The sequence below is a fragment of the Oncorhynchus nerka genome, linkage group LG16, assembly GCF_034236695.1.
Source record: "Oncorhynchus nerka isolate Pitt River linkage group LG16, Oner_Uvic_2.0, whole genome shotgun sequence".
In the NCBI taxonomy this organism is placed as follows: Eukaryota; Metazoa; Chordata; class Actinopteri; order Salmoniformes; family Salmonidae; genus Oncorhynchus; species Oncorhynchus nerka.
In genome coordinates, this window is record NC_088411.1 from 25,919,033 (window position 1) to 25,935,437 (window position 16,405).

Sequence of the window (16,405 nt, forward strand, 5' to 3'; positions counted from 1 at the left end):
TTTGCTTATTTGATATTTTCTTGCCAAAGTATGGACTTGGTATTATACCAAATAGGGCCATCTTCTATATACCACCCCTACCTTGTCACTACACAACTGATTGGCTCAAACACGTTACGAAGGAAATACATTTCACAAATACATTTTTAACAAGGCACACCTGTTAATTGAAATGCATTCCAGGTGACTACCTCATGAAGCTGGTTGAGAGAATGCAAAGCTGTCATCAAGGCAACGGATGGCTACTTTAAAGAATCTCAAATATAAAATACATTTTGCTTTGTTTAACACTTTTTTTGGATACTACATTTTTATTTTTGTATTTATTTTACCTTTATTTAACTAGGCAAGTCGGTTAAGAACAAATTCTTATTTTTAATGATGGCCTAGTAACAGTGGGTTAACTGCCTTGTTCAGGGGCAGAACGACAGATGTTTACCTTGTCAGCTCGGGGATTTGATCTTGCAACCTTTCAGTTACTAGTCAAACGCTCTAACCACTAAGCTACCTGCCGTCCCGATGATTCCATATGTGTTATTTCATAGTTTTGATGTCTTCACTATTATTCTACAATGTAGAAAATAGTAAAAAATAAAGAAAAATGAGTGTCCAAACTTTTGACTGCTTCTGTACATACATATGCATATGTATATTATATATACACTACTGTTCAAAAGTTTGAGGTCACTTAGAAATTTCCTAGCTTTTGAAAGAAAAGCATATTTTTTTGTCCATTAAAATAACATCAAATTGGTCAGAAATACAGTGTAGACTTTGTTAATGTTGTAAATGACTATTAGCTGTAAACGGCTGATTTAATTTTTAATGGAATATCTAGAGGCCCATTTATCAGCAACCATCACTCCAATGGCATGTTGTGTTAGCTAATCCAAGTTTGTTTTAAAAGGCTAATTGATCATTAGAAAACCCTTTTGCAATTATGTTAGCACAGCTGAAAACTGTGTTCTGCTTAAAGAAGCAATAAAACTGGCCTACTTTGGACTAGTTGAGTATCTGAAGCATCAGCATTTGTGGGTTCGATTACAGGCTCAAAATGGCCAGAAACGAGAAACTTTCTTCTGAAACTCATCAGTCTATTCTTGTTCTGAGAAATAGCCAAGAATGTGAAGATCTGGTACAATGCTGGGTACTACTCCCTTCACAGAACAGCGCAAACTGTCTCTAACCAGAATAGAAAGAGGAGTGGGAGGCCCCAGTGTACAACTAAGCAAGAGGACAAGTACATTCGAGTGTCTAGTTTGAGAAACTGACACCTTACAAGTCCTCAACTGGCAGCTTCATTAAATAGTACCCACAAAACACCAGTCTCGACGTCTACAGTGAAGAGGCGACTCCAGGATGCTGGCCTTCTTGGCAGAGTTGCAAAGAAAAAGCCATATCTCAGACTGGCCAATAAAAATAAAAGATTAAGATGGGCAAAAGAACACAGACACTGGACAGAGGAACTCTGCCTAGAAGGCCAGCATCCCAGCATCTGTACAGTTTCCTTTGTTAAAATGGACTCTCTTGACCTAAATTGCTTTTGTTTTAGAGATGAGCCCTGAATTGCATGACCTCTAAAGGCACATTTAAAAGTGTCCCGTACAGTAAGGGGATCTGCTGTACCTATGTTATTTCGGAAAAAGTCAGTTATAAATTATTCTGTCCAAGTTAAAAACAAGTTATCGTCCAAAAGGCTTTGATTAAATTTCCAATATCCTCGCCCCCACGTGGAAATGCTGTAAGAGTAATGTATATGCCAATTATCTGATTGTCCGACCGCATTCTGTCCCCTATCGACACTTTAAAAAAGTAGTCAAGTCGACTAGCTTGATTGAGCCTCCACCATGTATATCTTACTAGGTCAGGATATTTAAGCCTTCATATGTCCACTTGTTCCAATATATCCATGACATTCGGGATTTCCTTAAGTGGATGAAGGTGATATCCTTTACGGTCCATAGAGGTATTTAAAACTGTATTATAATCTCCCACCATAATAATAGTCTTGTATTGCTTGTAGGGTTGATCAATTATTATATATATTTTCAAAGAAGCGTGGATCATCATTATTTGAACCGTATAGGTTAATGAGCCAAATCTGTTTATGGTCCAATAACATGTTTAAAATCTACCTTGTTTGGACAATTTGCACATTCTGATCAAAATTAATGTTAATTCATATCCTCACCCCTTTTTGAATTTCTTTGCACAAAGGAGAAATATATCCCCCCCCCCCCCCAGTCCTTTTCCCACACAACTTCATCTAAAATTGTTGATTGAGTTCCCTGTAAACAATAGATATTGTATTCCTTCTCTTTTAGCCGGGTAAATGCTGATCGTCTTTTCTCATTATCTGCTAAGCCATTACAATTATAACTGGCTATCATATTTTTATTGATTGATTGAATAGGCTTGATTGTACTGGAGTGTTCATTCACTCAAGAAAGATTTGCCCATATGTCAGTGTCCACTGCCTAAAGTAGGTTAATGCCTTTGTATCCTACTTTTGTTGGGTTTCACAATGGTGATATTGCACACAGCTATTGCACTGCAACCTTTAGGCTAGCTTATGTCCACTTGTTTACTCCCCTTCACACATGTAGGCCTAGTAGGCTATAGACAGGCCCTTGGTTTGTGCTCGTTGTCATTGGGGACAAACATAATGTGTTTCTTTGCTCGATCACATGCCTTTGCACCTGGATGTAGTTTCAATGGTATACAGTTGAAGTAGGAAGTTTACATAGTCATTAAAACTTGTTTTTCAACCACTACACAAATTTCTTGTTGACAAAGTATAGTTTTGGCAAGTCGGTTAGGACATCTACTTTGTGCATGACAAGTAATTTTTCCAACAATTGTTTACAGACAGATTATTTCACTTATAATTCACTGTATCACAATTCCAGTGGTTCAGAAGTTTACGTACGCTAAGTTGACTGTGCCTTTAAACAGCTTGGAAAATTCCCGAAAATTACGTCATGGCTTTAGAAAATTCTGATTGACTCAAATGATGTCAATTAGCCTATCGGAGGTGTACCTGTTGATGTATTTCAAGCCTTACCGTCAAACTCAGTGCCTCTTTGCTTGACATGGGAAAATCAAAAGGAATCAGCCAAGACCTCAGAAAAAGAATTGTAGACCTCCACAAGTCTGGTTCATCCTTGGGAGAAATTTCCAAACACCTGAAGGTACCACGTTCATCTGTGCAAACAATAGTACGCAATTATAAACACCATGGGACCACGCAGCGGTCATACTGCTCAGGAAGGAGACGCGTTCTGTCTCCTATAGATGAACGTACTTTGGTGCGAAAAGTGCAAATCAATCCCAGAATAACAGCAAAGGGCCTTGTGAAGATGCTGGGGGAAACGGTTGTAAAAGTATCTATAACCACAGTTAAACGAGTCCTATATCGACATAACCTGAAAGGCCACTCAGCAAGGAAGAAGCCACTGCTCCTAAACCGCCATAAAAAAAGCCAGACGATGGTTTGCAACTGCACATGGGGACAAAGATCGTGCTTTTTGGAGAAATGTCCTCTGGTCTGATTGTTTGGCCATAATGACCATTGTTATGTTTGGAGGAAAAGGGGGAGGCTTGCAAGCCGAAGGACACCATCCCAACCGTGAAGCACGGGGGTGGCAGCATCATGTTGTGGGGGTGCTTTGCCGCAGGAGGGACTGGTGCACTTCACAGAATAGATGGCATCATGACATAGGAAAATGATGTGGATATATTGAAGCAACATCTCAAGACATCAGTCAGGAAGTTAAAACTTGGTCACAAATGAGTCTTCCAAATGGACAATGACCCCAAGCATACTTCCAAAGTTGTGGCAAAATGGCTTAAGGACAACAAAGTCAAGGTATTGTAGTGGCCATCACAAAGCCCTGACCTCAGTCCTATAGAACATTTGTGGTCAGAAATTAAAAAGTGTGTGCGAGCAAGGAGGCCTACAAACCTGACTCAGTTACACCAGCTCTATCAGAAGGAATTGGCCAAAATTCACCCAACTTATTGTGGGAAGCTTGTGGAAGGCTACCCAAAACGTTTGACCCAAGTTAAACAATTTAAAGGCGATGCTACCAAATACTAATTGAGTGTATGTAAACTTCTGACCCATTGGGAATGTGATGAAAGAAATAAAAGCTGAAATAAATCCTTATCTCTGCTATTATTCTGACATTTTCACATTCTTACAATAAAGTGGTGATCCTAAGACAGGGAATTTTTACATTTACATTTAAGTCATTTAGCAGACGCTCTTATCCAGAGCGACTTACAAATTGGTGCGTTCACCTTAAGACATCCAGTGGAACAGCCACTTTACAATAGTGCATCTAAATCTTTTAAGGGGGGGGGGCTGAGAAGGATTACTTTATCCTATCCTAGGTATTCCTGAAAGAGGTGGGGTTTCAGGTGTCTCCGGAAGGTGGTGATTGACTCCGCTGTCCTGGCGTCATGAGGGAGTTTGTTCCACCATTGGGGGGCCAGAGCAGCGAACAGTTTTGACTGGGCTGCGCGGGAACTGTACTTCCTCAGTGGTAGGGAGGCGAGCAGGCCAGAGGTGGATGAACGCAGTGCCCTTGTTTGGGTGTAGGGCCTGATCAGAGCCTGGAGGTACTGAGGTGCCGTTCCCCTCACAGCTCCGTAGGCAAGCACCATGGTCTTGTAGCGGATGCGAGCTTCAACTGGAAGCCAGTGGAGAGAGCGGAGGAGCGGGGTGACGTGAGAGAACTTGGGAAGGTTGAACACAAGACGGGCAGCGGCGTTCTGGATGAGTTGTAGGGGTTTAATGGCACAGGCAGGGAGCCCAGCCAACAGCGAGTTGCAGTAATCCAGACGGGAGATGACAAGTGCCTGGATTAGGACCTGCGCTGCTTCCTGTGTGAGGCAGGGTCGTACTCTGCGGATGTTGTAGAGCATGAACCTACAAGAACGGGCCACCGCCTTGATGTTAGTTGAGAACGACAGGGTGTTGTCCAGGATCACGCCAAGGTTCTTAGCGCTCTGGGAGGAGGACACAATGGAGTTGTCAACCGTGATGGCGAGATCATGGAATGGGCAGTCCTTCCCCGGGAGGAAGAGCAGCTCCGTCTTGCCGAGGTTCAGCTTGAGGTGGTGATCCGTCATCCACACTGATATGTCTGCCAGACATGCAGAGATGCGATTTGCCACCTGGTCATCAGAAGGGGGAAAGGAGAAGATTAATTGTGTATTTTTTACAAGGATTATATGTCAGGAATTGTGAAAAACTGAGTTTAAATGTATTTGGCTAAGGTCTATGTAAACTTCCGACTTCAACTGTTTTTTGAGGGGTAAATTGTTATGCTGTTTGTAATGTATGTTTTTTATTTTGGTATCTATTTAGGCACTCACAGCAGACCCATAATGTAGCACAGACTGAGCATCTTCTGCTCATGTGTGTGTACGGTCTGTGTGTACAGTCTGTGTGTACGGTTTGTGTGTGTACCAATTTCTTGCTCACACAGCAGAGCAGATTTGTCACGGTGCCAAGCAAGACCAGCTCTAGGAGGGAATCCTCTGTCTCATTCTTTCACCACTTTCTATCATTCTATCTATTTTTCTCTCCATCCTTGTCCTCTATCTTTCTCTCTTTCACTTTGTGCTTGTGCAGCTGAAAATGTTCTACGTTGGCCTCTGAGTTTGAATATCAATATTGTTGAATTTAATTTATTTTGGGTAACAGACATATACAACAAAATGTACAATGTGGACCCAGAGGATATCGCCTGAAAGTAATAATTACATTTCTTGTTTCCAAAGTGGTCCTTGGTTGTTGACATGGTTTGACTGTGATTGCCACACACAATACCTTGTTTTTAAATTTTATTTTGTTGAAATTATAAAAAGTTGACCGCATGAATGAGTGGCAAAGATAATAGGGGCAAATTTAGAAAACAACCAGTGCAAAAATACCTTTTCACATCTGTATTGATTTCTGTATGAAATTCACCTGGTTCGTGTTCTCTCAATGTTGTGATATTCATACATCTATGAGGAAGATGGCATAGTCCTTAACCAATGTGTTTGGATTTCGTCCACAGCCCCGAAGTTTAAGCGGAGTTGACATGAGAAAACGGCAGCAGCCACACATTGAAGGACCTCCCCAGGCGCCTGGCCATCCAAGGCCCAACAACTGCTGCATGTGCTGGTGTGGTTGTTGTAAATGCCTCTGGTACGTCAATCCTCGCTTTCTGTTTACTTTCCCCATGTCTCCTCCATATTCAAAGGGCTATGGCTGTCTAAATGCCCTTTAGAATTATGAGAAATTGTGTTTCGATTTTCCTGAAATATAGACAGAAAAAAGCACCTGGTCATATATTACCTTCAAGACCACATCCCTTTCAATGTTTTTATATTAGTGGGGGAAAGTATTGTAGGCTAGTTATCAGCACTTTAGGCCAAAATAACCAATACTCGTACATTTGTAGTTATTGTCGTTATTCACCCAATGTTTAGGCTGATCACATTGTTTAGAAATTAAAGTAATGAATGCTGAAAGACTGTAGGTCACCAGGTAAAACATGACTTGATGCGTGAAGTCTTTCCCCCTCATAGTTTTCAGTTCTATGGGTGCAAAAACATTGTTTATCAGACCAATTATCTTGATGCCTGGGAAAAGGGTGAGTTTAGGATAGGAGACCCCCATATACAACTACATGATTACTACTTTTCGCGTTTCCGTGGAGAAAATGGCAGGGGCGCATTAGCTTTTAATCATCTGCATTTTCAAAATTCTGACCTATCAAAAAAATCAGGATTTTAACCATTTCACCTGCATTTTATATTGAAAGTCAATGTTTGTTTGTTTGCTTCAATAGAGTTATCAGGGGCGTGCAACTATAGTTTTTCTTCACACAAAATAAATTAATGCAACAAATTTGGTAGAAAATAGCATGGTTTTCATCAGATGACTACAAAAGTGCAACACTATTTGGCTATCAGCCACACAAGTAAATTAGCTTACAATGAAAAAGTATGGTATTTTTTTCAGTTCAACGTCTAGTTTTGATTTATATTTCATTGAGTTGTCAACTAACATTATCCAATGTGAAATCAAGAAAGAAATGTCATTGGATTTTGGTTAAAAGTTGGTAAATAAAGGCTAAATGCCCTTACATGTTGACCACACCGCTAGCGTCGCATGCGCGAGTGTTGCAAAATAAATGTACACATACATGTTATTCAATCATTTCACCCACACTGATGGTGTGCGTCAACGAGAGTCTGCGTAACCAGGCACTAAAATAGAACTTGGTTCTATGTGTGATGCTTGATGCGCTGCCAGTCCCGTCTCTCCCATTTCCTCATTGTTAAAAAAATAAATCATATACCCACGTGCCATCTCCTCATTGGTTTTAAGGAGCATATACCCACGTGGGTGATTGAAAGGTGAGGTCCACACTCCAGTCCAGTTGGTAGTGGTAATGCACCTTAAAGTTGGTTGCCAACCGCAATGTAAAGTCCAAAAAAGAAGAAGCCTGAAGGAGGAGAGATTACATTACTAGAAACAAACTTTTCCCTTTTATCTGTGGATTAATTTTTGGAGTAGAGGACCTTGTACATTTCAGGTAAAATAACAACCCAATGTTTATATCCCAGGACAGATTAGCTAGCAACAGCAAGATAGCTAGCTAAATTGCCAGACATTTTAAAAATGCTTTTCGACCTGTTCCCAAGTTAATATAGTTGGTTCAGAGTTTGTTTTGATATTTAAACCTGCGTGTTCTGATCGCGTCTGGTGTGGGTGGACAAAATCAACATGCACGGTCTGGTCCGCATGTTACATTGACTTTTTGCAAATCCAATCAGTCCACCACTGCTCTGATGTACTTTCTTCCGTGTAGTTTTTCTCCGGGAGGAAGTTAAAATGCAAGATAAACTTAAAGTAAAACTTTAGGAAATGTAGCTGGCTACATTATTTCTATGATAAACATGAGAAATCTGATGCCCCACCCCCTCAACAAAGACTGGTTGAATCAATAATGTTTCCACATTTCATTGTGAGGATGTTGAATCTAAACTCAGCAAAAAAAGAAACGTCCCTTTTTCAGGACCCTATTTTTCAAAGATAATTCATAACTCCAAATAACTTCACAGATCTTCATTGTAATGGTTTTAAACACTGTTTCCCATGCTTGTTCAATGAACCATAACAGTTAATGAACATGCACCTGTGGAATAGTTGTTAAGACACTAACAGCTTACAGACAGTAGGCAAATTAAGGGCACAGTTATGAAAACTTAGGACATTGAAGAGGACTTTCTAATGACTCTGAAAAACACCAAAAGAAAGATGCCCATGGTCCCTGCTCAGCTGCGTGAACGTGCCTTAGGCATGCTGCAAGGAGGCATGAGAACTGCAGTTGTGGCCAGGGAAATAAATTGCCATGTCCGTACTGTGAAACGCCTAAGACAGCGCTACAGGGAGATAGGACGGACAGCTGATCATCCTCGCAGTGGCAGACCACGTATCTGGTGGCCACACCAGATACTGACTGTTACTTTTGATTCTGACCCCCCCCTTTGTTCAGGGACACATTATTCCATTTCTGTTAGTCACATGTCTGTGGAACTTGTTCAGTTTACGTCTGTTGTTGAATATTATTATGTTCATACAAATATTTACACGTTAAGTTTGCTGAAAATAAACACAGTTGACAGTGAGGATGTTTATTTTTTTGCTGAGTTTACGTGGAAACAATGTTGATTCAACCAGTTTTTGTCCAGTGAGTGGACATCAGATTTGTCATGGTTGTCATAGAAAGAATGTACCCTGCTACATTTCCTAATATTTTGTAAGTTTTTACCCCCCCCCTACATTTTAACTTGCTACCGGAGAGAAACTATACCAGAGAAAGTCAGAGTGCTGTCTGCTGATCGAATAACCGTTTATGAATGCGGGAATCTGATTCATGAAGACAATAGAAAATATTTATCTTCCAAGTGGAGAAGTGTAACCGGAGCACAAAATGAAGCCGAGCAGAAATTACAATAAGAACATTTTAGATCTGCGTTTACAAAACGCAGTTTTTCAGTGTTGTATCTTTTTTCTTTTTTAACACGATCCCTAAATGTGAAAAGAACAATGTAAATATTAACTGATATCATTGGTTGTAGTTTGCATAGTGTATTGATAAGCCATCCTTTGCATTTCCATAAAAGGGGTGAAGTTTGTGATGACAACATGAGCAAACAGTAATTTGCAGTTTAAGAGTAATATATTTACAAACTGATCAAAGGTTATAAGCAAGCTCTAAGATTGTAAGAATAATATGTGACTGACCAGCTCAAATCAGTCTTATGCAGCAAAATTTGAAATTTTCTTTTACATTGGATAAAAGTAAAGACTCAGAGCTACAAAATGGTATATCATACACTGCAATTGAGGAACAATGGGAAAGTCATTCTGCTTTGAAGGTTGATCAACTTGTAAACTCACTTTTGAGAAAATGGCCTTTGAAAGTTTTGGTACCTACTGGAGAGCTCGCCTTTGTCTACACCCATTCAGCATTGTTCACACCCTCTTAAGCTTTAGCCCCACCCATCTCTTTAAGGATTCACACGGGGTGAGATCATGTGCTAAACAGTGAGTAGTGTAGGAAAGATTAAGACTAAAAGTGGTAGTAGCCTACAATAAGGAACAATTCCAGGTAAACATAGTGTCCAGATAAAAAATGTATAAATATTAGACACCCAGACACACTTGTCTAAATTGATGGGTCATGTGAAATAAATGCTATAACCCCCAGCCATATCCAGTGGTGGGAAAAGTACTAAATTGTCATAGAGTAAAAGTATAAATCATTTCAAATTCCTTATATTAAACCAGACGGCACAATTATTTTATTGACGATAGCCAGGGGCACACTTCAACACTCAGACATAATTGACAAACGAAGCATTTGAGTCGGCCAGATCAGAGGCTGTAGGGGTGATGAGGGATGTTCTCTTGATAAGTGTGTGAATTGGACAATTTTCAGGTCAAAATGTAACAAGTACTTTTGGGTGTCGAGTAAAAAGTACATTATTTTCTTTACTAATGTAGTGAATTAAAAGTAGCCAAAAATATGAAATAGTAATGTACAGATACCACACTAACTACTTAAGTAGTACTTTCAAGTACTTTACACCACTGCCCAAATTTCTTCACACCAGTACATTATCATACTTTATATACCGTTAAACATGCACTTATCACATAGTATTCCATACATAAGTTAAGGCCATGCAATCTGAGTTGAAACCTGAGTGAGGTGCACATGTACAGTACATAAAAAGATGCATGCACCATTTGCCACTTGTTGTTCGCCTATTGAAATTGAACTTAGCTAGCCAGCTACTTAACCCTGTTGCCCAAAGCTAATGTTATAAGCAGTCAGATAGCTTCATCTGGCTAGTGAGGCTCGACCGGACCGGGTTGTGTGTTGTGAAGCTAGCCACAATAAGGATTAGGCACAATAGTGGAATTCATAGAAATCCTGGTTGAAAATGAAACGACTGAAGAAATGAACAATGGAACAGCACAGCAAGTAAGTGAAATAGCCCACACAGGACTTTAACCCACACAGGGTTTTTGCTTTAAAGTCTTAACTAGTCCACGTAGGTTCTAGTTTCCATCCGGTCCACTTAGGTTTGGATGTTAACTCCATTTTTTTCTCAAAAAAACAAACATTGTTTCCAAGAAATGTCAGTGTCATCCTATTTATCGGTCTCTGTTCGAAATGACGTATCCATTCCACTTACGCTCCCAGCAAGGCGGGGATCCGATCTGCTCCATCTAGTGGAGTATGGCTTCCCCGGCTGCATCTAATGCAACTCCATGCACGGTTAACCTGGATTTCCCAGGAACAATCAGCAAAATTATGATTTATCATCCCTTCCTTGTCGCCAAATATTGTGGTGGAAATTCTAACCAAGTGAGAGAGACTTTGTTATTTCTTCAAACAATCAATCTTTATTATTGATTAAGAATTGCAATAATGAAGCTGGTCAACAACCACCCATCGGTAATCAGATTTGGGTTACAGCTCTTTATAGCAAAGTACATCCTCCTGAATGTTCATGACAAACAGATGCCTGGAATGCGTCAAAAGGTTAGGATTTGTATGTGAGAAAGGAGTAACCCCCAGTCAGATAGCATTTGCTGTGAAGACTGTTCCAATTGTATAGAAATCAGAGTTTGCCACCTAAGACGAGGTTCCTCCCATCAGTCGTCCTTGTACCTAATAATACACAAAACACCAACTCATTCTATGGAATGCAGGCTGTAGGTTCTATCACCAAGCCATTATAATTCAATTGCCAGCGCCAAGCCCCAGAGGCCCAACTCAGTCTCACAGACACAGATGAGAGAGTACTAAGAAATGTAATTCGATGCATAAACAGTATTATAACTTCATCTTGTAAGTTTTCTACCATATTACTCCACAATACTAACCTAATTGACAGAGTGAAAAAAGGGAAGCCTGTACAGAATAAAAATATTCCAAAACACATAGTGGGGCAAAAAAGTATTTAGTCAGCCACCAATTGTGCAAGTTCTCCCACTTAAAAAGATGAGAGAGGCCTGTAATTTTCATCATAGGTACACTTCAACTATGACAGACAAAATGAGAAAAAAAATCCAGAAAATCACTTTCTAGGATTTTTAATGAATTTATTTGCAAATTATGGTGGAAAATAAGTATTTGGTCACCTACAAACAAGCAAGATTTCTGGCTCTCACAGACCTGTAACTTCTTCTTTAAGAGGCTCCTCTGTCCTCCACTCGTTACCTGTATTAATGGCACCTGTTTGAACTTGTTATCAGTATAGAAGACACCTGTCCACAACCTCAAACAGTCACACTCCAAACTCCACTATGGCCAAGACCAAAGAGCTGTCAAAGGACACCAGAAACAAAATTGTAGACCTGCACCAGGCTGGGAAGACTGAATCTGCAATAGGTAAGCAGCTTGGTTTGAAGAAATCAACTGTGGGAGCAATTATTAGGAAATGGAAGACATATAAGACCACTGATAATCTCCCTCAATCTGGGGCTCCACGCAAGATCTCACCCCGTGGGTCAAAATGATCACAAGAACAGTGAGCAAAAATCCCAGAACCACACGGGGGGACCTAGTGAATGACCTGCAGAGAGCTGGGACCAAAGTAACAAAGTCTATCATCGGTAACACACTACGCCGCCAGGGACTCAAATCCTGCAGTGCCAGACGTGTCCCCCTGCTTAAGCCAGTACATGTCCAGGCACGTCTGAAGTTTGCTAGAGAGCATTTGGATGATCCAGAAGAAGATTGGGAGAATGTCATGGTCAGATGAAACCAAAATATAACTTTTTGCTAAAAACTCAACTCGTTGTGTTTGGAGGACAAAGAATGCTGAGTTGCATCCAAAGAACACCATACCTACTGTTAAGCATGGGGGTGGAAACATCATGCTTTGGGGCTGTTTTTCTGCAAAGGGACCAGGACGACTGATCTGTCTAAAGGCAAGAATGAATGGGGCCATGTATCGTGAGATTTTGAGTGAAAACCTCCTTCCATCAGCAAGGGCATTGAAGAGGAAACGTGGCTGGGTCTTTCAGCATGACAATGATCCCAAACACACCGCCCGGGCAACGAAGGAGTGGCTTCGTAAGAAGCATTTCAAGGTCCTGGAGTGGCCTAGTCAGTCTCCAGATCTCAACCCCATAGAAAATCTTTGGAGGGAGTTGAAAGTCCGTGTTGCCCAGCAACAGCCCCAAAACAGCACTGCTCTGGAGGAGATCTGCATGGAGAAGTGGGAGAACTTGCACAATTGGTGGCTGACTAAATACTTTTTTGCCCCACTGTATCCTTTTTGCAACAAGGCACTAAAGTAATACTGCAAAAAAAGGTGTCAAAGCAATTCACTTTTTGTCCTGAATACAAAGTGTTATTTTTGGGGCAAATACAATACAAAACATTGCTGAGTACCACTCTCCATCTTTTCAAGAATAGTGGTGGCTGCATCATTTTATGGGTTATGTTTGTTATCATTCACAAACATAAAAATAAATCAAACGAATGGAGCTAAGCACAGGCAAAATCCTAGAGGAAAACTTGGTTCAGTCTGCTTTCCACCAGACACTGGGAGATTAATTCACCTTTCAGCAGGACAATAATTTAAAACACAAGGCCAAATTTACGCTGGAGTTGGTTACCAAGGAGACAGTGAATGTTCCTGAGTGGCCGAGTTACAGTTTTGACTTAAATCCTCTTGAAAATCTATGGCAATGATCAACAACCAATTTGACATAGCTTTTAGAATTTCTAAAAGAATAATGGGCAGATTTTGCACAATCCAGGTGTGGAAAGCTCTTAGAGACTTACCCAGAAAGACTCACAGCTGTAATCGCTGCCAAAGGTGAGTCTAACATGTTTTGATTTAGGGGGTTAAATACGTATCTCTAATCAAGATACATTTGTGGTTTTTGTGTTGTTGTTTTTTATACCATTGTTAGAAATTTCTTCCGCTAGACAGAGTATTTTGTGTAAATTGTTGACATTTTTTAAAATCCATTTTAATCCCACTTTGTAACAACAGAATTTGGTAAAAGTCTAGGGCTGTGAACTTTTTCTAAAGGCACTGTACATGGTATCGGTCTCTAAAACTACCATGTAAGTCAATAGTTTTAGCACCACTTAATATGAAATGGGCCTAACTTTGAACCTACTGTAAGTTTAAGACCAAGGCTGAACAAAGCAAGCTTCAGGACGCCACCACAGCCAAGTCTGTCTTGGACAGTGAACCCACAATGTAGGCCTACAAAACAATGGCTTGAAATAATGAAAACATTGAAGAAAGCATAATTGTAAGACCCGTTTCTAAAATGTGGCCTCCACAACCCTTCCCAATTATATGGTGACCTTCTCTTCTCTATAAACAGCCAGCCTATTTCCATCTTCACATCACATGCAAAATAGCTGTGAAGAACATGTTTTATATTTAGTCATCTCAGGAGGTGTAGAGCCTGTGGCTAGCCAGCTCAATTATGTCAGGACAAAGGATACTTTGATGAAGATACTAAGAGGAAGCTAATATTCACCACTGTGCGACTCCCAGTATATGACATATAATATATGTAGGAAGAGACATGCCATGTATGGGTACAGATGAAGATTAGGAGGGGTTTTCTGAATCCTTAGCGCTCATTCTGGAACCTAGCTGCATTATCGTCTCAATTCAATCGGGGTACTTTTTTATGCATTAGCAAAAAATAAATAAAGGGGGAGCGGGATTCCTGTGGTAAACTCTGTCACAGGTAGATGCTTCCTGCCTTCAGAAAAACATAGGTCCACAAAGTACACAGGCGGTAGTTTGTAAACAAAGATACTACATATAGCCTACTTTTATTAGGTTTGATTGGATACGGTAGCCCCATGGCTAAAGAACACTCCCTCAAGTGCTTTTATAATCCAAAGACAAATAGAGCTTTGAGATAAAGAAGAGTAACTTATCATCTCAAGCTCTTCGAGAGATGCTGCTGTGTCAAGAGGCTGTGCCCCTAGGCAGAAGCACATTAAAGCAGCACTTACTAGCACAACACTAGGAATCTGCTGGCAGAGATGCACAAGTAAATCCAATCTGGTTGTGGCGGTGTTCTGTGTCTGTAGCTAGGTTTTCCTTCCAATTGGTGACAGATTTTCATATGTGACTCGTTTTTTAAATCAAAATGCATTTTTTTGGGGCAGAAATGCCTTCTGGAACGTGTGAACTTTCATGTGCCTTAATAACAAACTTCTATGCCATCTGTAAATACAAATACAATTGTTAAATTACGAGCCTAGTTAGTTTAGCCACAGAAAAAGCCTGCAACCTTCCTGCTAGCAATGATTGGCTGAGATAATGATTGCACTGTACATGCCGAGAGATGAGTTCGGATTGGTCTGCCATGTAGCACACTTCTGTCTATTTGAGCTGGTCAGTATGTGTAGGTAATCCTGTTTTAACGCTGCTTAAAAATATATATATTGCGTAGTAGAACTGCATAAGTGCTGATCTCCTCTTTCTGGAGGACTGAGATTTGAAATCAGTGGAATTAGAGTATGATAGCTAATGAAAGAACCCTTGTCTCTGGATTACATCTTCACACTAAGGGCAACCATGGCATCTGTGTGACAGAGAGGGAGAAGCGTCCATCCATGTATACAGGTAAAATAGTCTAGCTAGCTACATTTTCAGATATGACACATTTCTAATTTAGTCAGTCATTTTAATTTCATGGCTGGCTCGCTAGCTAACGTTACATGTATGCTCTGTGTAGTAATATTTTTCATATCTCAGAGCCATTTGCATAGCTAGCTATAGCCTAATGTTAGCTAGCTGACATGGCATCTGGTTGGTTAGCTACCTGCAAATTCATGCAGGGTAGTAACGTCATGAGTTGGGATTATGGTTCATTGTTTAGCTAGCTAGCTACATGTCTTAATAAAAGACTCCAATATGCAAGTAAGCTTTTCAATAGAATGTTAATGATGTCACTGCGACAACTGTTGATAGACGTAGCTGGTAAATTTGATCTGGCTATCTACTCTGATTTCAGAGCACTCTCTTCTGAGTTTGCCAGAGCGCAGAATAACTGACGAATTTACGAACGCTCAACACCCGTCAGTAAACGGCAAAAAAACGTAAATTGTTGCCAGCATCACAGTTGCAGTCGCCAACGCTCTGGATAACAGACTGACCAGCTCTGCTAGGGCGTGTAAAATTGTCAGAGTGAGCTGTTCTCTCATTTGTGTTTGGATGTAGCTAGCAAGCTAGCCAACTTTAGCCAGTTAGCTTGGGTGCTTGACTGCTGCTGTTAGGACAGAACGTTCAGATCAACCTTAACTTCTTGAAGCTAGGGGGCACCATTTTTATGTTTGGAAAAATAACGTTCCCAAAGTAAACAGCCTATTTCTCAGGACCAGATGCTAGAATATGCATATAATTTACAGATTAGGATAGAAAACACTCTAAAGTTTCCAAAACTGTCAAAATATTGTCTGAGTATAACAGAACTGATATTACAGGCGAAACCCTGAGAAAAATCAAACCAGGAAGTGGAAAACTTCATGTTCCATAGCCTCCCATTGCTCCATTTAAAGGGATATCAACCAGATTCCCTTTCCTATCACTTCCTCAAGGTGTCAACAGTCTGCAGACATAGTTTCAGGCTTTTATTTTGAAGAATGAGCATGAACGACCACATTGTGTAAGTGGATAGGTGGGGGCTCTGAGTGAATTGTCCGCAAAAGAGAAAGGCAGACATTGTTCCTCCCGGTCCTAGTGAAAAGCCAACTGTCCCGGTTGATATATTATCAAATAGATATTTGAAAAACACCCTGAGGATTGATTATAAAAAACGTCTGACATG

General features: G+C 40.4%; 1 protein-coding gene across 1 annotated transcript in view; it reads left to right on the plus strand.

The window, feature by feature from the left end:
- The window catches only part of rgs17 (regulator of G protein signaling 17), a 44,600-nt gene that overhangs the window by 16,488 nt on the left and 11,707 nt on the right, over positions 1-16,405 (plus strand). The window contains exon 3 of the mRNA XM_029685259.2: positions 6,072-6,202. Within this exon, the coding sequence (XP_029541119.1) occupies positions 6,072-6,202 (131 nt within the window). The remainder of the gene's footprint in view (positions 1-6,071; positions 6,203-16,405) is intronic.